The sequence below is a fragment of the Podarcis melisellensis genome (assembly GCF_964234715.1).
Source record: "Podarcis melisellensis genome assembly, chromosome: 2".
In the NCBI taxonomy this organism is placed as follows: domain Eukaryota; kingdom Metazoa; phylum Chordata; class Lepidosauria; order Squamata; family Lacertidae; genus Podarcis; species Podarcis melisellensis.
In genome coordinates, this window is record NC_138529.1 from 119,805,547 (window position 1) to 119,829,349 (window position 23,803).

The following is a 23,803-nucleotide window of genomic DNA, read 5'->3' on the forward strand; positions in this document are numbered from 1 at the left end:
AGGTGTGGATTAGTTGCTAAAGTCTTTGTGTCTTGACCTCTTGAACTTTGTGAAGAGTTTTTCTGAGAAGATGGCTGTACTGCACTTAGTTGTGCTCTGGCTTGGCTTCGTGTATAGGGGCGAGCTGTGGTTTTGTGGCCTGTGTCAGCCAGATCTGTGTAGGGATTGCAGGGGGGTGCAGCATCCGGAGGTGCCACCATGGTTTGGCTACTGGATGGTGTGTGTAATTTATCTGTGGAGAGGGTCTGGGTTTGGGTCTGGTGTGGTTGATTGGTGATGGCGTTCTGTGTGCCTCTGGATCTGGTGTCAGTTTTTGTGGGGAGGGCTAATTTCCAGATGTCTGGCAAGCGGGATGTGTCGTCACGCTTGTTCATGTTGTGAGGGTGTTTCTCTATCTCGATGGCTTCCATGATTATTCTCTTGTGGTGATGTTCCATGTTAAAGAGCAATTTGGAATCTGCAAAATTAATTTCGTGTCCTGTTTCTTTCATGTGTTGGAAAAGAGAGGAAGTTTTTTCTTCTTTTTTGACGGCATTCTTGTGTTCTGCGATACGTGCATTTATTCGTCTGTTTGTTTGTCCAATGTACGTGGCTGGGCAGACTTTGCAGGGTATTTCATAGACCCCTTGGTTTTCCAACTGGATTTTATCCTTGGGGTTTCTGAGGATATTGGCTATTTTTTGGTTGGTGCAAAAGGCTAGACACCCCAACTTTTACACGGGAAGACACCCGAGGACACCAAAACCTGCATTCCTGTACCCGTGAAAATCTACGAAAGCATATATATATATATATATATATATATATGTTGAAAATGTATATTACACAAACAAATCTGTATTCAACAGATGAAAGGTTATATGATTTCTGACGTGACTGAGGATCGCAGAGCCAGAGACAAGGAAGTTTGGAGAGTTAAAATCGAGATTTGGAAATATGGAAATATGGACGAGAGACAGGACTGAGATTTGGACATGCTTCAAGGTTCAAACTATGGGAAGCCGTAACATTAATAATTACAATTCGGAAGATAATTCGACCTTTTTTATTTTATTTTTTATTTTTATTGGATTATGATTTGATATGTTAGTTGGATGTCTTTTACTGGAAAATTAATTAAAATGATATAACAAAAGAAAGAAAGAAAAGGGAATATGTGGCAGTTTTATTGGCACTGGAATGAGGGCACTGAGCCAAAGGGTCACTGGTGACTTTTGGAATCCAGTGTCCAGTTGCCACTCAGATCATGCACATATTACGTTAAAGAAACACAGCTCACACAACTCTGTATGCAATTATATAGAAATTTCCAAAGACAAAATGTAAAAACAAGTTTCTGTTTCTTTAAATATAGCTTTTATATAATGTATGCAATACCAAAATCAGGTTCAAGTGCAATATGGGATGTCTCAAAACCAAAGTTCCATCCAAACATTCCTTCATTCAATAAAGAAAAAAAAATGTCTACAAGTGTACTTGTTGCTGAAGGATAATCCAGAGACTGGAAAAATCTGCCCACATTACTGGGTTGTTGTTACATTGCTCTCAGTCACTCAAACCATAGTGTCAGTGATCCAGTCATGTGAAATCCCAAGTGGAACAATGAGATCACTGGATGGAAATCCCTGTTTTGAATGTGTTCGTCCGGTCGGTCCACAATGGAATGGTAAGACAGAAGAACACATGCTCAAGTAGATAGCTACATAAACTTGTAAAGCGTCTCTGCTCATTCTATAATCCCTGAGATCAGCCCTAGACTATTGCGAAAATCAGTCGGATAGGAATAAATTCCTTTTCTGAATCATACGGAATAAACCCTGTAAGTTATTTGAGCTTAATAGATGTCACAAAGGGACAGGCACACAATTCATTCTGCCTACCTTGTTAAAATGTGAAGGCCAGACAATGGCTTCTGGGTTAATGGTCAGCTTTAAATGTGAAGCTGCCTGTCTCTCTACACTCCCGACTTTCACTCTGCCACGAGACTCGTTGGGAAACAGCACCCAGTTCACAATATCATAGTCAGCTGCCAGTTCTCCATTCTCATCTGAATACAATCCACCCCTGGAGGTGTTAAACAACTGGACTTTCCTTAAGAAATGGTGAAGCTGGGATGACAGAGCAAACACAAGCATTAAGAAAGCACTGAAGTCAGTTGTATATTGCACTCCCCCTATTATTATTATTATTATTATTTAATTTATTTATTTAACATAATTATTACAAAATATAAGCAAAATATTGCAAATACATACATACATACATATTTCAGATAAACACACACATATAAAAAAGAAAAGAGGAAAAAAAGAAGAAAAGAAGAAAGAGGAAAAAAATAGAGAGAGAAAAGAAGGAAAGTTGGAAGAATTTCTTCCAAATTTCTTCTACAAATATCTCAATATTAAAATATTGATAAAATTTCATTGATTGACTTCCATCGTTTACACTGCATTTCCTATATACATTTTAAGCAAGATTGTATCTGTTATTCCGTATTTCCCCCATACAATCTCACACAAATATTCTAATCAATAAGTTTTCTAAATCTTTCATAAATCTAAACACAACCAATACTTTACATTTAATCTTTGTCTACATAAATAATCAATTAAACATTTCCATTGTTTCTGGATTATTTTTTTTGGGTTTTGTCTTATCAAATCAGTCAACTTTGCTAATTCCAAGTATTTGCATAATTTATTCAGGCATTCTTCTTTGGTTGGAACGTAATTTCCTTTCCAGTTATTTGCTATTAACATTCTTGCTTCTGTTGTCGCGTACAAGAAAATATTAATTTTGCCTTTTGGGATGTCTCCATTCAAAATTCCTAATAAATATGATTCTGCTCTTTTATTATGTGATGTTTTTATCAGCTTTTTAATTTCCTCATGTATCGTATTCCAAGATTTCTTAATTTCCGGACATGGCCACCACATATGGTATGAGGTTCCAATCATTCTATTACACCTCCAACACTCTAATCTCCTATGAATTGGGACCTGTATCACATTTGAACTCATAGTGGTTGACTGCTGTTGGCTTTCCACAGTCAAATCTGAGATTCATTTTTAAGTCATCACCCCCCACTCTCTCCTTCAATATTTTGGAGAGCAGCAGAGCCAGCTTCATCACGTATAAAAACTCAGTGTGAACCCTATGGTCATATTCTAATATCAGGTAGGGTGAAGTCAGCCACTTGATGCAACAGCTTTGGGGCACCATTTAAGTGAAGGACAATGATTTCAGAATTAGACAGGTTGCAATTAACAAAAGGGAATACCTGCCATGGCTGCAGTCTTCCACGTCCCCAACTTTCTCCTCTCCTCATCATCAGCATCTGTTTGGATCCAGATGAATATGCCAAGTTTAAGGCAAGTGCCACAGCTTGGATGCCGCTATAAGTAACGTAGCTGTCTTGAGACAGGGCCCTTTCAATCTCTTCCTCGGTAAGAATCTCCAGTTTCTCTTTCTCTGTGCATCTTGTCCAGCCTTTCAAGGGCAGCACATTCTCTGGACATGAACAGTGAAATGATTTCTCCCAAAATTGTTGTATTTTGTCCGAGAATGGCTCATAGTGGTCACATTTTGTCCATTTTCTAGTCTTCATGGTGAAGGACAAAGAACCATGGGTGTACATGAAGAAATCAATATCGTAACTCAAATTCATGTTGATGTCCGGAAAAGCTGTTGTGATCCAGACTTTACCCCCAGCTTGTAAATTTTCAAATATTTCTTGTATGTGGAATATTGGCACAAAATCATATGTCGAATCCCCATAATAAACATATACATTGACTTGTCTCCACCTGGCAGGTAGTTCATTCATTTGGTACGCTGTCATGTGTTGTATTCTTTCTGAGAAGGCAAAACAAATTCCACTGCTGGTCATCAACGGTGTCAAGGCATTCAAGAACCTTTCTCCATTGTCATTGTCTGGAGCAAAGATTCCAATCCACGTCCATCCAAACTGCAGGAGAAGTTGGATAATCCCCTTGTACTGGATTTCTTCCTTTGGGATCATCCGGTAGACAAAAGGGAACTGAGTTTTATCATCAAGAGCAAAGCCATAACTGACCTAGTGAGGAAATAAAGAATACCAGGTATCTGTTCATAAGAAACAAAAACCTGAAAGAGCTCAACCTGTCAGCTGAGGATGAGTAATTGATAACCTTTCACTTCAACAACAGATCAAGTGGAAGTATCTTTGAGGACACCACTATGAGGGCTGAACCTCCTCCTTACTTTCACTGAGCCCAGTGTAAATGGTGGTTTTAAGCCTATATATTGTTCTTCTTCAGGGACGTGGGTGGCGCTCTGGGTTAAACCACAGAGCCTAGGACTTGCCGATCAGAAGGTCGGCAGTTCGAATCCCTGCGACGGGGTGAGCTCCCATTGCTTGGTCCCTGCTTCTGCCAACCTAGCAGTTCGAAAGCACGTACATAAGTAGGCACCGCTCCAGCGGGAAGGTAAACGGTGTTTCCGTGTGCTGCTCTGGTTCACCAGAAGCGGCTTAGTCATGCTGGCTACATGACCCGGAAGCTGTACGCCGGCTTCCTCAGCCAATAAAGCGAGATGAGCGCCGCAACCCCCGAGTCGGTCACGACTGGACCTAATGGTCAGGTGACCCTTTACCTTTATTGTTCTTCTTCAGCACACTAGGTTGTGTGTGTGTCCAGAGAGAAGGGGGGGAAGTGTCTTGAATACTTAGGAGAAACATCACTTTCATGAGATGGTATTGAATATAATACAAAATCTGCTAAACTAAGCCATAGACTTGTGGATGGATAGAGACTATGTGCCTGTGTTTCAAGTGGTGTTGATTATCATTCAGAATCAAGTAGGAGTATTATAAAACATGTAACTTTATTTATACAAGCTTTCTTTCAACTCCTAACTCTCTCTGACCCTCCTGGTCTGTCTATATATACTTTTTGTGTTGAGTAACTTCCTGGTTGCGCCTGGTTGTGCCAAGGCACAGTCTGACCCCCCTCTCTCCTTCTGTAATCCTCATCGAACTCTAGCCCAATGGTTATGCAATTAATTTGATTCTGAATTGATTTTAGAATGTATTTTAATTAATTGACTGTGATTTGATGTAAATTGTGCTATTTTTACAGTTGTTAGCCGCTCTGAGCCCAGCTTTGGCTGGGGAGGGCGGGATAAAAATAAAATTATTATTATTATTATTATTATTATTATTATTATTATTATTATTATTATTATCATCTTGGGGCTTCTCTCTTCATCTGGTGTCCTCACCCTTTACTTAGTTCCACATATGTTTATGCAGGGTGGGCAAGATTTGTTTATTTAAACATCTCTTTGGATGATCATTCTGGTTTTTATTTATTAACGTTCTTATTTTTGTGTGTGTGAAATAACTTTTTGTGACAAAAACAAAAAAATATATAATGCCATAAACATATGAGGAACATTAAGAGCATTGATTAAATCTCTATTGTGCTGTAAAATATTTGTTCTTCTTATGACCAGAATTATAGACCTCCAAGCCTACTGAAGACTTGCGTGATGCCTTCCTAGAGCAGATTACCAAAGCATTCAAAAAGGAGAGATACCATAGTAATAGGAGACTTCAACTATTCCAATATCTGTTGGAACTCAAACTCTGCCAAGAATGTAAGGTCCAACCAATGCTTCCATTGCCCCACTCACAATTTCCTTTCCAAGAAGGTGGAAGAAACAACAAAGGGATCATCTATCTTGGACTTGGCTCTCACTAGCAGGGTGGAACTGCTCCATGAATTGGCAAGTATTGAGAAGCTTGGGGGTTGTGGAATCATCATGTTCCTGGGTTTCATTATACAGCGGAAAGGGATATGCACTCTGGACGAGGAAGGATGATTTCAAAAAGCTTATGGAACTACTGGGTGAAAGCCCAGAGAAGGGAGTCCAAGATGGATGGAAGTTTCTTACAGCTGAAATATTGAAGGCACAAATACAGACAATTCCATCAAGAAAGAAAAGTAGGAGGCATCGAAAGAAACCATCCACTATTATGGAATCTCCAATAGGTGGTCATCCAAGTCCATACCTGTGGGATTTTGTAAATGCCTGCCATGCTTGAAATCTGGATGGAGATGTCAGATTCAGCCCTTTCAATGACAGTCAATGCATTCTTCCTTGTTCCACAGAAATAGTTTGGAATACTCTTTTCTCCAGTAGACCGCAGGTTTAGCATGGCAGCGGAAACCAGTCTGCCATCAAAATAGCTGTCAAAGAGGTTGTATCCAAGGGTGATGTTGGGTAAGAGATTTGGCTCCTGGTTGATTTCATGAATGGCAAATAAGAAGGACAGGACATGCCAGTATCTTGTAGGAGAAGTTCTGCAAACAAGCAAGCAAGCAAGCAAGCAAGCAAACAGTTATGACAACCTCCCATTTTTTCCTCAGTGAAAACAAGATGCCAAGTTCTTTCTTTAATAAAGCAAGTACAAGAATTACGACATCATAATAAGGAGGCTGACATTGCAGGACATTGCGTGGACAGGCGGAGTCCCCAGATCCCAAGTGGTCCCCCCCGTCATGTGGAATAACGACTCAAGACAACCTGCTATGGGATTAAATTGGCCACAACTTTATTAAATTTCAAATGTGGGTAGACCTTGGCTCAGGCATTGGGCGTTCTAGCTGGGGACCTAGGAGCAGCAGGGTTATCCAGTGTGTGTGTGTGGGGGGGGGATGGGCCGGCTCTGGAGAACATATGTTCAAGCAGAGATAGCCGCCCCCATAATGCCGCCGCCGCAGGGGAGAGCAATGACGACCTTTCGGCGTACGGTCAAAGCCTCCCTTCAGAAACCCCTTTAACGGGGAACCCTGGTATCGCCGCCACAAAGAGGAAGATGGACAAAAGGATTCCGCCCAAGGCCTGATACCGCCAAAGTTGTGACGTTTTGCTATGGGAAAGGCGAAACCTGCCAATGCAGGGAAATTCCTCCGGCCCTTTAACAGTGACCTTAACGTAGCAGTGCCCACATACCTGTGAAGAAAAGTTAACCTGCAAAACCTGTGAAGAAAAGTTAACCTACAAAACCTGTGAAGAAACGTTAACCTGCAAAATAAGACATTAACTGAGGGTGGGTAGGGTGGGAGAAGCTCTGGAGCCAAGTGAGGATTCCCAGGTAAGATCCTCCCTCTATTGTGTGGGCAGGTAATCCCTCCCCTACCTGGCCTGGTCTCCTTGGCAACGCTTCCCCCAGGTGGGATTGGACAACTGACTGAGGTAGATGGAGACCTCCAGGTATCCCACCTGAGGGAAGGCAAAGCCTAGCCTATGCTGATGGAGCCGCTCCAGATCTAGGGGCTGCGTGCGTCCACGCAAAGGGCGCCCCCCGTTTTAAGCGGGGAGTGGTCATTGTGGAAGGACGTGTGGATCCAGAATTGGCCTCCACAGTCACTTATGGACTCATTTTTAAAATCGTGTTTATGGAAGACAATCTTACTCGGCTACGAGTGATCGCCAAAGAATAATAATAATATAAAACCTTTCAAAACTAACCTTTATATCATTGCAATTTATACTTTATCCAGTTCTAATTACACTCATTACAAAATATCTCAAAAAATTAAATTAATATAGAAAGATAGAAAATTTCTCATTACAAGTCTTCAGACAACCTTGCTAGTGATGTTAATTGCTTACAATGATCTTTCAGATATTGTATAAATTTACTCCAGTCCTTTAGGAATACTTGATCGTGCTGGTTTCAGATTTTTCCTGTCAGCTTCACCAGTTCTGAAAAGTCCATCATCTTCATCTGCCACTCTTCATTCATTGGTACTTCTTGTTGTTTCCATTTTTGGGATAAAAGAATTATTGCCGCATTTGTTGCACACATAAACAGTCTTTTATCTTCCCTTAGTATCTCTTCTCCCCCTATACCCAATAGAAAGGCTTCTGGTTTTTTAACAAAAGTATTTTTAAACATTTTATTTAACTCATTATATACCATTTCCAAGGAAGCCTTTACGTCTTTGCAAGTCCACCACATGTGGTAGAAGATACCTTCCCTTACTTTAGATTCCCAACGCTTACTGGTTCTTGTCTTGTACATTTTAGCAAATTTAAAAAGGTAAAGTGACCGCCGACCATTAGGTCCAGTCGTGGACGACTCTGGGGTTGCGGCGCTCATCTTGCTTTACTGGCCGAGGGAGCCAACGTACAGCTTCCGGGTCATGTGGGCAGCTTCTAGCAAACCAGAGCAGCACACGGAAACACCGTCCCATCACATGGATTCGAACTGCTGACCTTCTGATCAGCAAGTCCTAGGCTCTGTGGTTTAACCCACAGTGCCACCTGCGTCCCTTAGCAAGTTTAGCTGGTGTTAAATACCTACCTAGAGCCTGCTTCTAGCTTCTGGCTCACACACCTCAACCTGGGCTTTCATCTTTCTACCTACCTACCAGCCAGTTGTTTTCTGGCATGGAGCCTCTTCCTTTGTTACCATAACGAGCCATACTTAGGGGGTCATTATCAAGAAACTAGAGGGACACGGTTGGTGCTGTGGGTTAAACCACAAAGCCTAGGACTTGCCGATCAGAAGGTTGGTGGTTCGAATCCCCGCAACGGGGTGAGCTCCCGTTGCTCGGTCCCTGCTCCTGCCAACCTGGCAGTTCGAAAGCACGTCAAGTGCAAGTAGATGAATAGGTACCGCTCCGGCGGGAAGGTAAATGGCATTTCCGTGCGCTGCTCTGGTTCTCCAGGAGCGGCTTAGTCATGTTGGCCACATGACCCGGAAACTGTACACCGGCTCCCTCGGCCAATAATGCGAGATGAGCATCGCAACCCCAGAGTCGGCCACGACTGGACCTAATGGTCAGGGGTCCCTTTACCTTTACCTATCAAGAAACTGGCCTGGCTGCCTAACACCTTTTCCCCAACTCACAGCAATATAGTCTGTCACCCCCTGTTAGCTGGGGTCAGTCAGAATGCAGGTGGGGCAGAATTAACTCCTTCAGTGTGTAGTTACTTACTCAAGAATCCCAATGAAAGGTGGCTGGGAGAAGGCATAGGGTTCCAATACAGCAAATTTTGGAGAGATGACTCCACTCACAAGGTAGTCCCCTAACCTATAATAATTCACTGGTTCCTGTGAATACAAGGAGAGATTGAATGAGCATTTTGCCTTCTGCATCCCCCAGACTGCCTGGCACAGGAGCAGTGATATCATTCTAGCAGCACCAGAGACAGTCACCGCCATTCAGACCAGCCATGAATTCAGATTTAAAGGCAGTGGAAGAAACTGGCAGAGACCCAGCCTGCCCAAAATCTCACCTCAGGCTTATTAATAAACAATATCTATTTATAATTTTGTGGAGGATTTATGTTACTTTGCTATCCATGGGATTAGCTGCATCATACGACCCTTGATGGTGATGTTTAGATTACTGAGCTCTGGAGAAATCCCTGGAGTTTTGGTTTCAGGAGAAGAATAAATCACTATAATTTTCATAATTATATGAGGAATAAGGTTTACCGCTGCAACTCCCGGATCTATCTGTGTGGTTCATTGAGCAGGAAAAACATGTTTGCAAGAAATCGCTGACGGCGTTTCAGAGTTTGGGCCAGCGACGGGTTGTGTGACTGAACTTTGCAAACTTTGAAATGAAGAAACACTTGCAGAAGAGGGAAGATTTAAATTGTCTTACTTTTAGGCTATATATGAACTGGGAAGGGGGATTCATCCCTCTCCTGCCCGGCCACTATGCAGAAACACTTCTCATGTCTGTTGGGTAGCCCCATTTCACTGTCCTGCCTGTCAGCATAAGACCAGCTTTTTCATGTGGGATGATGAGCGTATTGGTTGGAAGTCTGGCCAACTGAGTGCAGGCCTTACTAGTGTTTATTGTAGCTTCTTCTTCGGCAATTACTCATAGCCAAGTAAGATTGTCTTCCATGTGTCCGTAAGTGACGGTGGAGGCCAATTCTGTAGCACTTCCAATCAAGTTCCCCAATGAAACATACAGCTTCTAGAATTAAGTAACCCAAGAAAGAGAAACTTGAGGAACAAAGGGAAGGCTTTTTTATTTGTTAAATTTTTTTAATTACATTTTTCAAGAAATAGAAATTAAACAAAGAAAAACAAAAATATTACATAACACTGCAAACACATATACATATTTTCCAAAATGAAAACTAATAAAAAGGAAAAGGGAAGGAAAAATAAAAGATATAAAGGAAAAAGACAAAAGACAAAAGAAAAGAAAAAATACTTTTCATAACCTGGAATATTACCAAATTCTTGCTTCAAATACTGCAATATATAAATCTTAGTTAAAATATTATAAAAGACTTCCACCGCATTGACACGTCTCTTAGTTGTCTTGCTCAATCATTTCCCTTCCTTAGATTCTTTCATAATCAAATCTTTATGTTCTCTATATTCTTCACAAGGTTAATCTAGAAACAACCAAACTTTCGTATTTGAGCCCTGCTTGTATAAATAATCATTTAAACATTTGCATTGTTTCTGAATTAATTTTTTTTTACTTATGCCTTATTAAATCCATCAATTTTACTAACTCCAGGTACTCACAAAGTTTACTTAACCATTCCCCCTTTGTTGGAATATAATTTCCTTTCCAATGACTGGCTACCAACATTCTCACTACCGTTGTTGCGTACAGAAATATGTTGATTTTGTCTTTGGGAATATCCTTATTTAAAATTCTTAATAAATATGCTTCTGCCCTTTAGATATACAATAGTTTTATCAATTTTTTAACCTCATAAATCATATCCCAAAATTTTTTATCCTCTGGGCATGTCTACCACATATGGTATAGGGTGCAAAAGCAAGACTTGTACCAACTCACAAACTGTGTCTAAAAGGGGAAATTATCATGCATGAAGGAGAACGATGATTTCCTTCAACTGTTTCCTTTTCAAATCCCTTCCTCCACTATTTCTGTCCAGTTTCTCCCTCTTCTGTCAAGGAAAACCATGCATCTTTCTTGTGAGCTGGCTGACCTCACCCCATTCCTTTAATCAATGGCAGAGGCCCACATCCTGAGGGAGCAGCTAGGCGATACATGAATCAAGAGTGGGGGAGGGATCCCCTCCTTCCCCCCAAACTTGGAGGTCCAAGCGTGTCAGAAAACAAAGGAGATGAGTGGGACGGGGAGGGACTTCCCGTTGGTGTGTTTCTTGCTGCGGAAGTGAGGAGTCAGAGTAAGTAACTGATATCCTTACGGAGGGTTGCCTGTTTGTGTTTGCAACATAATGCTGTAATAAAAGGAATATAAATATACCAAATGCTTGTTAATTCTTATCGGTGAGCTACCAGAAGGGAGAAGGGAACTTCTGTACTTGACAACAGACCTCATTTCAGACCTCTTCCAACTGAATTCTCTTTATTTATTCCTCACCTCACCCCTTCTTTTCTGGCTATATCCATCCTCCTTTCCCTTTAATTTATCCAGTGTTGCGTTCCAAAAGCAAGGAAGGATTGGACCCTGATTAATAAAATACACATGAGCAAGACTCTGGGAGGAGTGCCAATAATAATCTCTCCACCCCTTGGCCCAGGTCGTTTTATTCACAAAAGAACTTTTTACACAGTGTTCGTAAGAACCAATCAGATTTCCTCTGAACATTTCCAAAAACCCCACGTGGGACAAAGTCAGATCAGAAGAAGTCCTTTTAACTACAAAGAAACTATTTCCTACTTGAGCATGCCTACGTGGTTAATCTAAATAAACAGGAACCAAGGAGGAATGCATTTAGTAACCCCAGAGGTCATAAAGAAAGACACATTTACCATCTCTGTGTAAACTCTGTTCCTGGCCCTTAAGATCTATCTAAAGATTAACAAAACTAACAAAAGCTGCATCAAAGCTACCTTCTATCTTTATGGCTCAGGATGCCTGGTGAACAACTGGCCTGTGTTTAGAATGCTTATATGTGCCTGTCAGGCGTAGAGAAAGAAAATGGCAGAGGTGCAGAGGCTTGTGGGATTCGATCAGAAATGATTGTCAGTGACTCAAACCCAGTCAAGCAATGCTTTCATTGTGACACAATGGCTTGTTCCATTTTTCATAATTCCTCATAGCAATCCCACCTGACCCCCACAATCCTGGTCCTTTTGAGTCTTCTACCACGTTGCTGGTGACAGCAGTCACGAAATTAAAAGACGCCTGCTGTTTGGGAGAAAGGTGATGGCAAACCTAGACACCATCTTAAAAAGCAGAGACATCACCTTGCCAACAAAGGTCTGTATAGTTAAAGCCATGGTTTTCCCAGTAGTGATGTATGGAAGTGAGAGCTTGGACCATAAAGAAGGCTGATCGCTGAAGAATTGATGCTTTTGAATTATGGTTCTGGAGGAGACTCTTGAGAGTCCCATGGACTGCAAGAAGATCAAACGCATCCATTCTGAAGGAAATTAGCCCTGAGTGCTCAATGGAAGGACAGATCCTGAAGCTGAGGCTCCAATACTTTGGCTACCTCATGAGAAGAGAAGACTCCCTGGAGAAGACCCTGATGTTGGGAAAGATGGAGGGCAAAAGGAGAAGGGAATGACGGAGGGCGAGATGGTTGGGCAGTGTTCTCGAAGCCACAAATATGAGTCTGACCAAACTGCGGGAGGCAGTGGAAGACAAGAGTGCCTGGCGTGCTCTGGTCCATGGGGTCACAAAGAGTCGAATACGACTAAACGACTAAACAACAACAACAACCACGTTGCTGCCAGCAGAGCGTGACTGAGGCCCAGTCTGCAATGTGAGTCCTTCTCTCTGATCCCAATGCCTCCTCCTCACTCACAGTTGCAGAGGTAAATTGGGCCCTGGCGTTACCATGGAGGCGACCTAAGCTAGAGATGCAAGCTCATCATTATGACATAATGTATGATGTCATAAGGAGGATGAGCTCTGCTCATGTTCTCAGAAATAAAAGCTGCCAGTTTTCTTGCCGGCAGAGCTCTTGTGCTGCTAGCGAGTGCCTCGGAGGCATCCTTACTCGCAGGAAATCATCATTAGATTTGCATGCTATGAAAAGGTTCCTCAGGAGAACTGCTCTCTGTCAGTCAGCCACTAAAACTACAGGAGGCTAACAGGAAAGATTATATATCCATTGAAGGCCTCGTGGTCAATTTGGCATCTCTGCACCACCAGGTTGTATTTTGAACTTGGCAGAAAATTCAAAGAAACTGAGATAAAGGTTATCTGAATAAGGGATAAGGGATAATTTGAAACTGAGATAAGGGTTCCTGACTGGCTCTCTCCTCTCCTATTTCTGTCCTGTAGATCCTCTCCTGTGCCTGTCTGATTTGACCAGTTTGCCTGCCTTTTCACTATTATTAACTGTAATGCTACTGGATTATAAGGCAGGCAACAGGGTAGGGTTACGTGGGACTAAGTCGTTAGGGGACAATTAATGAGACTAGTTTGTGATGAATGTTAATGTCCAGTTTTACTGTTTCCCTGTCACGACTCCCAGGCTCACTGTCTGGAGAAATCAGAGACACAGAGAACTTCTGCTAGCTCTTTTATTTAAATCAACAGGATACACACAGAGACTATGGATTATGCTCTCTTCAGTCTCGAGACATTGCTCAGAGTGCCCACTCCACCCCTCTTGTGGCACTTCCTAGCTTCCAAAACCTTCCTTACTGCCTACAGTGGCTAGCAATGGAATATTTCTGTCTCTGTTAAGCCTTTTGCTCTAAGATATGAAGGAATCGCCTGGTCTGTGGAGAAGGAGGAGGTTCCACCAGGCTTTCAAGTGATGTAGTGTCCACTGTCTGAGTACTGTTTCTCCGACTTCTGAGTCCTGTCTCTGTTCAGAACTAGAGCATCTGCTGGTTCCTCATCTCCCATTAATTCTCAGCTCTTTGTTTCTTCTTCTGGGGTGTGTCCTGTTTGTCACCACCACCAATCTGGGTCCATCGTATCCCCATTTTCCTCCTGCTTGGACACCTCTTGAGGTGGAAGTATCCACCCCTACTACTCATCTGCCCAGTCCCTGACACCCCTGAAATCCCCACAGAAACGTGCAGAACTTTCCCCTTTGGCATTTAAGTCAATCCAGTTCAGTCAACTGTGGGCCGAAGTCCTCCAGCTCCACTTCCCTCAGGATTTTCCCTCCAAAATGTATCCTCAGAGCATGGGCATCCTACTTCTGGATTGGTTCTTTTAGCTTCTCTCCAATAGGCTTATCTCACCCATTTCTTATTATTTTATTCATTTAAAATATTTCTCACCCTCCATTTCTAGCGCCCGAGTCTTCTAAGAAAGAACTCTGCACTAACAAAACAGTGGAAGAAGGAAAGGCCATGTCCCCTGCAGAAGGTACTTTAACTGCAGGAATGTAGAAATAGAGCCCTCAGAAAAATTGAACGAAGGTGCTTTCTCCCCAGCAACTAGTCCAGGCAGAAGACATGAGAGGGATCCGGAGAGGGGAGAGAAAGTATTTAGAAATGTTAGTTGGCCTCCCTTGTCTTGGCACAGAAGACCAAGATAAATTTGCACAGGACCTAGAAAGCGGGGATAATTTTCTTAGGAACACAGGAAGCCACCTTGTACTGTTGAATCATTAGTTCTAGCCCTATTGTGCCTACACAGGTGGACAGGGGCTCTTTTCAGCCAGGGGACATGCGCCCAGCCCAACCTGGAGATGCCAAGGATTGCACCTGGACCGACTGTTCAACCACTGAGCTACAGCCCTTCCCTGTTGGAAGGGATTGTTGAGAATTCCATTCCTCCCGTGCCGCAGTTGTGTGGGATTGTTACATGTCACATGTCTGTTTACATTCCAGCACGGATTATTGGAGTCTCGTGAGCGGAAATTGAGATACGCTGTTCCGTTTTGTACTGCTATTGCTTTTACAGTTCTTTCTCCAAGGAAGAAAGACACAGAGAGAAGTCATGTTTTTCTTTGTTCTGTTACGTTTGATTTAATTTGCAATAAATTAGGCTTAGATGTTACTCCTCAAGGCTAAGCTTCTGTTTGAACTCTGCTTGTCATGTGGTCATGTCCTTGGATATAGGCCACATTAGCGTGACAGGACACCGGAGTGCTGAATCCTGGGCGACGCTGCGTTGGGGGGGGGGGAAGGCACCGGTCTCGGTGTTATCACCCAACAGGGATATCAGTATCATCTCCTGAGCTGTGACATCTTTTTGGTTTATGTTTCAATTCTTTCCTCCATGCAGAAGTTCAGAGAATCCCTAGAATTACTTAACACCAGATGGAGACACCTTCCAAGAAAAAGTAAGATCAGTACCAATTCACGAACTATATCTGGTGGAGAAGAAGGGTGCATTCAGTAGCATTACACATAGTATTATCCTTAAAAGCTGTAACTCCTCCTTCCTAAATATATTACGAATTAGATGCCTCATTTAATTTTCATTGTGAGATGCTCCTTTGTATTCAGATCAGGTCTCAGCACAATAATGTAGCACTTGGGAAGGAAGATGCAGCCCAGAAGCCCAGCACTGGAGGCCAAGATAGAGAAGACCTGCACAGCAACCATGTACTTCCCTTTGGTGCTCAGGTAGGTGGGCACAAAGGACACCCAAACGCTGCAGAAGACCAGCATGCTGAAGGTGATCAGCTTGGCTTCATTGAAGGCCCCAGGCAGTTTCCTGGCTAGAAAAGCCACTGTGAAGCAGATGGCAGCTAGGAAGCCCATGTAGCTGAGGGAAGCATAAAACATGGCAACAAACCCTTCATTGCATTGCAGGATGATCTCTCCAGGCTGGGAGAGCATGTCAGAGTCTGGGAATGGGGGAGAGATGCCCAGCCAGATGGTGCAGAGGAGGACTTGGACACTGGAACAGGAAATGATAATGGAATTGGCCAGACTCTTCCCCAGCCATCTCCTCACCTTATTCCCTGGCTTTGTGGCCAGGAAGGCCAGCACCACCATGATGGTTTTTGCTAACACAGATGAAACAGCAACTGAGAAGATGACGCTGAAGGCTGTTTGTTGGAGAAGGCAGGTCGCTTTCCTTGGGCGGCCGATGAAAAGGAAGGAGGACAAAAAGGAAAGGAAGAGAGATACAAGAAGTATGTAGGAGAGGTCTCGGTTATTGGCTTTGACTATGGGAGTTTCCATGTATTTAATAAAGATGGCAAAAACAAAACCCGTGGTTAAGAAGAGGAATAGGGCAAAGGCCGCCAATGTGATCCCCAAGGATTCTTCATAGGCAAGAAAGGTGATAACCATGGGGACACATTGATTTCGGTGCTCGTTTGGGTGCTGATCTTCTGGACATGTGGTGCAATAGTCTGCATCTGAAAGTAAGAGGAGAGCATTCAGTAATCCTAACAGGAAGCTTAGAACAGTAATATTATGTATTCTGTTACATTCCATAATATATATGTTTCAGCATGATAGCTTATACTCCAGAATATTCATCTGTCCCAATCATATATAAAGTAGGGTGGGAATGAAATCAGCAGCATCCATAAGACCATCTCTGTGCTTTCTGTCCTGAAGTTATTTCTTTCATCTCACATTATCCAATTAATCGAGAAACAAGTTATCACACTTTCTTTCTGCAGGACCTATGGCAGGAGTCCAGGTTCCCAGCTTGATAACATAGTAAGCATAGGTAATTAAAAAGCAGGATTTATTGCAAAAACAGATAGCTCCAGGCAGCTCTAACGAAGCCATTACCATTCAAGATGACCCTTCTGAGGACTCCTTCCTATGTCTACAGAATACAGTGGTGCCCCGCTAGACGAATGCCTCGCAAGACGAAAAACCCGCAAGACGAAAGGGTTTTTCGGGTTTTGCGACGCTTCGCTAGACGATTTTCCCTATGGGCTTGCATCGCAAGACGAAAGCCCATAGGGAAATCTCGGGGACCTTTTTTTAAATGCTGGCGGTGGGGAGCAAAGCCTTCCCCCCCCCCTCCGGACTTCAGAAGAGGTCCAGGAAGGCCGGCGGGGGCGAAAGGCTTTGCTCCCCACCGCCAGCATTTTAAAAGCGGTCCGGGATAGCAGGGAAGCGCTTCCCGCTATCCCGGACGGCTTTTGAAGGCAGGCATGGGGGGCAAAGACTTTTGCCCCCCCGCCCGCCTTGGGAAGAGGTCCTGGACCTCTTCCCAAGGCGGGCGGGGGGCAAAAGTCTTTGCCCCCCCTGCCTGCCTAACCGGGGGCTTTTAAATCGCCCCGGGACTGTCCGGGGCGATTTAAAAGCCCCCGGACGGCTTTTGAAGCCTCCCCCCGCCGCCCGGCATCGGGGCATCGTCCCGATGCAGGGCGGCCGGGCAGGAACGCCTCCCCCCGCCGCCCGGCTTCGGGGCATCGTCCCGATGCCGGGCGACGGGGCGAGAAAGCCTCCCCCCGCCGCCCGGCATCGGAACCATGTCCCGATGCCGGGCGACGGGGCGGGAAAGCCTCCCCTCGCCGCCCGGCTTCGGGGCATCGTCCCGATGCCGGGCGACGGGGCGAGAAAGCCTCCCCCCGCCGCCCGGCATCGGAACCATGTCCCGATGCCGGGCGACGGGGCGGGAAAGCCTCCCCTCGCCGCCCGGCTTCGGGGCATCGTCCCGATGCCGGGAAGTGGGGCAGGAACGCCTCCCCCAGCCGCCCGGCTTCGGGGCATCGTCCCGATGCCGGGCGGTGGGGCAGGAACGCCTCCGCCCGCCGCCCGGCTTCGGGGCATCGTCCCGATGCCGGGCGGTGGGGCAGGAACGCCTCCCCCAGCCGCCCGGCTTCGGGGCATCGTCCCGATGCCGGGCGGTGGGGCAGGAACGCCTCCCCCAGCCGCCCGGCTTCGGGGCATCGTCCCGATGCCGGGCGGTGGGGCAGGAACGCCTCCCCCAGCCGCCCGGCTTCGGGGCATCGTCCCGATGCCGGGCGGTGGGGCAGGAACGCCTCCCCCAGCCGCCCGGCTTCGGGGCATCGTCCCGATGCCGGGCGGTGGGGCAGGAACGCCTCCCCCCGCCGCCCGGCTTCGGGGCATCGTCCCGATGCCGGGCGGTGGGGCAGGAACGCCTCCCCCCGCCGCCCGGCTTCGGGGCATCGTCCCGATGCCGGGCGGTGGGGCAGGAACGCCTCCCCCAGCCGCCCGGCATCGGAACGATGTCCCGAAGCCGGGCGGCCGGGCGGGAAAGCCTCCCCCCGCCGCCCGGCTTTGGGGCATCGTCCCGATGCCGGGAAGTGGGGCAGGAACGCCTCCCCCAGCCGCCCGGCTTCGGGGCATCGTCCCGATGCCGGGCGGTGGGGCAGGAACGCCTCCCCCCGCCGCCCGGCTTCGGGGCATCGTCCCGATGCCGGGCGGTGGGGCAGGAACGCCTCCCCCAGCCGCCCGGCTTCGGGGCATCGTTCCGATGCCGGGCGGTGGGGCAGGAACGCCTCCCCCCACCGCCCGGCATCGGAACGATGTCCCGAAGCCGGGCGGCCGGGCGAGAAAGCCTCCCCCCGAAGCCGAGCGGCGGGGCGAGAAAGCCTTTGTCCCCCCTGCCTGCCTTCCCAGGGGCTTTTAAATCGCCCCGGACAGCGGAGAAGTCCTCCGCTGTCCCGGGTGATTTTAAAATGCCGCCCGCCAGAAGAGGTCGGGGGAAGGCGTTTTCCATAGGAACGCATTAATTGATTTCCAATGCATTCCTATGGAAAACCGTGCATCGCAAGACGAAAAACTCGCAAGACGAAGAGACTTGCGGAACGAATTAATTTCGTCTTGCGAGGCACCACTGTATATTGAACCGTCACCCCTTACATCTCTTGTTTTGCTTCCTGTATAGCAGCCCTCCCATTCACCGCAGACTTGGACTCATTGGATCAGCTCCAGCCTCTTCCTTTTCCAACAAACTATCTCTGTGTCTGTTCATGCCTGTCTGAGCTTCCTTAGAGCTTTGGCTGTGTTCCAGCCTGCTCTCAGTCGTTCCCTTGGCAACTGACATTCCACTGTCAGAAGGAGGCACACTGGGCACTGGCCGCTGTTCAGCCTGCATCAGATCTAAAGATCTAACCCTCTCTGTTCTGCAGCCGGCTGTAAAGTTCCACTAGGAGCTGGCTCATTCCTGACAACCTATTTGAGATGGCTGGAAATGCCTGAGAACAACAATCACACACTCTTTCTTAGCATTGTGATTCAGACTTCCCATTTTGGGCAAAAGATACTGATCCAATTGTGACAGTCGCCTGCACTGAAGATGGGTACTGGGTAACATGACCAAATTTATTCATGTGTTAATAGATACACCTCTCACTGTTATTAACACAGGAGAGAGCTAGAATTAACTCTTTGTGGTAGTGCTTATGCAGCAAAGTATAGTACTTCTGTGAACACTGTCCAGTGTCCACTCATTCCCTACCCAGAAGTTCAACATATGAGGAAGCACCTCTTAAATAAAACTAATTTATTTGTTTACACTCGATCATGGTTTATTTTTTTATTTTTTTATTTAACATAATTGTTACAAAATATAAGCAAAACACTGCAAGTACATACACACATATACACTTCAAATAAGCACATATACATGAAAAAAGGAACAAAAGAGAAAAAGAAGAAAAGAAAAAAGAAGAAAAAATAAAGAGAAAAGAAGAAGTAGAAAAGTTGGAAGAATTTCTTCCAAATTTATTCTACAAATATCTCAATATGAAAATAATAAAAAAAATTCATTGATTGACTTCCGTCGCTTACACTGCACTTCCTATATACATTTTAAGCAAGATTGTATCTGTTATTCCGTATTTTCCCCATACAATCTCGATCATGGTTCAAAGCACGATGGTTTCGCAACTGAGGAACAAAATTTAGGACTCGCCCAGAATTCATTTTGTTCTGCATTTCTACACGTTTTCCCCCATCCCTGTACTTTTTTCCCATCCCTGTGCTTAATAATAATAATAATAATAATAATAATAATAATAATAATTTTTATTTATATCCCACCCTCCCCAGCCGAAGCCGGGCTCAGGGCGGCTAACAACAATAAAATAGTACAACATTCTAAAATCATTTCATTATAAAATTAATTCAACTCAAATTCAACTTTCCATGAGGAAACCTGCATTTTAACATTGAATCAGAGCAAATGACAATCACTGACTGGGAAAGTGTGGACATGTGCCTAAGAAAGCATGGGGCAAGAAAGTAAATCTAGACAAGCCCTGAGTCACCCACCTTCCTGAGTGGAGATTGTCCCTGCAGCACATGGATTGCAAACATAGCAGCAAACCGGTTGTCCGTCTTGAACCAACTTGGCATATCCAGGGCGACAGCTTTCGGTACACCTGGCGCGAGGCACGGTCTGCCAATTAAGTGAAGGAGCATCAAGGGGAAAGGGTTAGAGATGTGAAAGTGAGTCATAAGGTGTAGAAGGACCCTACTCCCTCCATTACAGGTAAAAACTGTTAGAATTCCTGCTCCATGATTGCAGTCACAGGATTTTTGTCTTTCACATGACGGTATGTTTTGACTCCACAGAGTGGGAAGTGACGGAAACAGGATGTTTGTGTTACTGTGGTCTGTGAAGTGGGACTATTGTCCTTTGTTCTTTTCCTCTTTGCTGTCTGATGCTAGAGGGAGAGGGAGCCATGTTGCAGTGCTCCGTGTGTTTTTATATGTAAATAAAGTAGATTAGCAAAAATGCTGAGTTGCTGAGTTCTGTCATGCATGATGCACAAACACTGCAGATCCCTAAGTGTGCCAATGTCTGTTGGTATCGCTCGCTGTAATGTTCGGGCTGAAGAAAGCTTTTGAAGCTCCTGAACGATTGACCAGGAGGGAGGGAACATGCCAGTCGGGCATGTGTCTCTGCCAGGGTCCTACTCGAGTGTAGGCTGAACTCCTGACAACTACTGTTGATGCACAAGTTTCTAGTTTGAAACAACTCTGGTGTATATAATTTTGATGCTCCAAGAATGGCAGAGCAGAGGAAAGATCACAGGCCTGATGATAAACTAGGACAGGAAACAGCTGTTAAGAAAAGGGAATCTGCAGAGTTTTTCTTGGCACTGGGTGAATGGCACAGAGCCAGAGGGTGATTGGTGACATTATGCAGATGAATGTCAGGATGTCAGTCAGATCATGGAAACTTTCCATTAAAGATGTTAAAAAAGGATGGTTGGATGGATGGACTGATATGTGTTATCATATTATTGTTGTTATATAAAGGTAAAGGTAAAGGACGCCTGGATGGTTAAGTCCGGTCAAAGGCGACTATGGGGTTGTGGTGCTCATCTCATTTTCAGGCTGAGGGAGCCAGCTTTTGTCCTCAGACATTTTTCTGAATCATATGGCCAGCATGACTAAACTGCTTCTGGACCAACAGGACACTGCGATGAGTGCCAGAGCGCACGGAAACACCATTTACCTTTCCGCTGCAGTGGTACCTATTTATCTACTTGCACTTTTATGTGCTTTCAAACTGCTAGGTTGGCAGGAACTGGGACAGAGCAACGGGAGCTCACCCCATTGCGGGGATTCGAACTGCCGACTTTCTGATCAGCAAGTCCAAGAGGCTCAGTGGTTTAGACCACAGCGCCACTCGCGTTGTTATATATTCCAGCACCAATCAAGCCAGGATGCCATATGGTTTTATGAAATTTTGCATGATATTATATATGTATAATATACTGCTCACTCACTTAAAACATTATTCAAATATTTAAAATGCATACTTTGAAAGGCTGGGTTTTTTAAAAAGTGACTAATGGGGGGAAAACATTGGGGACATTGTATAGGACCCCACTCCAGCATGCAGTTTCTGCTCTACCTGTGTGTAGGGAGTGATAGAAAATGACCACATTTTATATATTTATTTCATTAAGTATTTATTTTATAAAATGTGTACACCACTAAAATGTAAAAAACCCCACCACCCTCAAAGTGGTTTTCCAATTCAAATTAATTTTCTTTTTATGCTGAGAATTGGGGAGGGAGGCCTTTGAAATCAGCCCTAGATTAGACTGCAAATGAATTGCGTAGGAATAATTTCCTGTATAATATAGAGTAAATTATTTGAGTTTAACAAATGTCATAGGGCAATAAAGCACACATAAATCTTTCCCCCTACCTCTTTAAACTGCAAGGGCCACACGATGGCTTCTGTGTTAATGGTGAGCTTTAAATGGGAGGCTGCCTGTCTCTCTACGCTCCCGACTTTCACTCTGCCTTGAGACTTGTTGAGAAACAGCACCCAGTTGACAATGTCATAGTCAGCTGCCAGCTCCCCATTCTCATCTGAATAGAGTCCACCCCTGGAGGTGTTAAACAACTGGACGTTTCCTAAGAAAGGGTGAAGCTGGACTGACAGGAGAAAAAGAAGAATTAATAATACCCGGAAGCTTATGAAGAATTAATAATACCCGGAAGCTTATGAATTGGGATCATAGAATCAAAGAATCATAGAATTGTAAGGTTGGAAGTGACCCTAAGGGTCATCTTAGGGTCATCTTAGAGGGTCATCTTAGAGGCCAAGTTACAGGGAACCAGGCAGAGAGCCTTCTCGGTAGTGGCGCCCGCCCTGTGGAACGCCCTCCCATCAGATGTCAAAGCGATAAACTTCTACCTGACATTCAGAAGACATCTGAAGGCAGCCCTGTTCAGGGAAGTTTTTAATATGTGACATTTTAGTGTATCTTTCATCTTTGTTGGAAGCCGCCCAGAGTGGCTGGGGAGACCCAGCCAGATGGGCGGGGTACAAATAATAAATTATTATTATTATTATTATTATTATTATTATTATTATTATTATTATTATTATTATTTAGCCCAACCCCCTGCAATACAGGAATCTCAGCTAAAGCATCCATGACAAATGGGCACCCAACCTCTGCTTAAAAACCTCCAAGGAACGTGAGTCCACAACCTTCTGGGGGAGACCATTCCACTGCCAAACAGCGCTTACTGTTAGAAAGGTTTTTCTTGATGTTTCATTGGAATCTCCTTTCTTGTAGCTTGAAGCCACAGGAGAAAACAAGCCAGCTCCCTATTCCATGATGGGACAGCCCTTGAGATACTTGAAACTCGCTCTCATATCTCCTCTCAGTCTCCTCTTTCCCAGGCTAAACAGACCCAGCTCCATACATCGCTCCTCATAAGGCACAGTTTCCAAACCATTGGTCAACTCGTTTGTCCTCCTCTTGGGACAGTGCACTTCTGGACTCATAGGGAATCGATTGCTGTTGGCTTTCCACAGTCATACATTATTAAGTCCTCCCTTTTCTCCTGCCCGACTTTGTAAATGAGCAGAGCTAGGATCATTACACTGTGCACCCTTAGGAGAATTATGCAAGCAGAGCCATACCTTACAGTTAGACAAAGTGAGGTGGGCCATTTGAAGCAAAATACTTGGGGCACAGCACTCTTATTGATCCAGAAGCCCACTGGATCTTTCAGAATACTGTGAAGTTGCTGTGCCCCCAATCTTTTGCTTCAAGTGGTCCTCTCTTCCTTTGTCTGTGCTTCTGTTTACTATGTAAGAGTATAAGATAAGAAGAACCTTGGTCCCTCTTGTACCTGTAGGTGTTCCTTTGGGTAAGCTGGATCTGTTTGTGCTGCTGCTGTTGGTGGCCATTCTTTTTGACTGAGCCCAACTCAGTCCCTCTGTCTCTCCTTCCACTTTGGATTCAACTGGCCCTGAAAATTGGCTGCCCACCTCCTCAGTTACCAAAGGAACTGCACACTCAGAAGATGGAATAGTGACTGATTCCCATGATTCTCCCCTTCTGTGACATGGGGGTTGGGACCTCTCATAATTCACTGCTTGGGCCTTCCTAATTACTCACTTTCCTTTTCCCCCCACCTTTGTTCTGACGTTCCTCTAATCTTGATTTCATCCTCTGATCTGCCCTTGAACCATCTCATAATAAACATAATTTT

The 23,803-nt window shown here is 44.8% G+C and overlaps 2 protein-coding genes across 2 annotated transcripts in view; both read right to left on the bottom strand.

Annotated features, from left to right (window-relative positions):
* LOC309364557 (uncharacterized protein) overlaps positions 1 to 12,236 on the bottom strand; it is a 57,103-nt gene extending 44,867 nt beyond the window's left edge. The window contains exon 1 of the mRNA XM_081902127.1: positions 12,215 to 12,236. The gene's annotated coding sequence lies outside the window, so the exon portion shown is untranslated. The remainder of the gene's footprint in view (positions 1 to 12,214) is intronic.
* The window catches only part of LOC309363252 (vomeronasal type-2 receptor 26-like), a gene marked incomplete at its 3' end in the record, with an annotated part of 58,202 nt that extends 34,605 nt beyond the window's left edge, over positions 1 to 23,597 (bottom strand). Inside the window, exons 1-7 of the mRNA XM_081899356.1 lie at positions 23,441 to 23,597; positions 21,996 to 22,228; positions 20,102 to 20,228; positions 8,991 to 9,106; positions 6,053 to 6,344; positions 3,281 to 4,075; positions 1,881 to 2,108 (exon numbers count right to left, since the gene is read on the bottom strand). Of these exons, the coding sequence (XP_081755482.1) occupies positions 1,881 to 2,108; positions 3,281 to 4,075; positions 6,053 to 6,344; positions 8,991 to 9,106; positions 20,102 to 20,185 (1,515 nt within the window). The 5' untranslated portion in view covers positions 20,186 to 20,228; positions 21,996 to 22,228; positions 23,441 to 23,597. The remainder of the gene's footprint in view (positions 1 to 1,880; positions 2,109 to 3,280; positions 4,076 to 6,052; positions 6,345 to 8,990; positions 9,107 to 20,101; positions 20,229 to 21,995; positions 22,229 to 23,440) is intronic.
* Between the last annotated feature and the right edge of the window lie 206 nt (positions 23,598 to 23,803).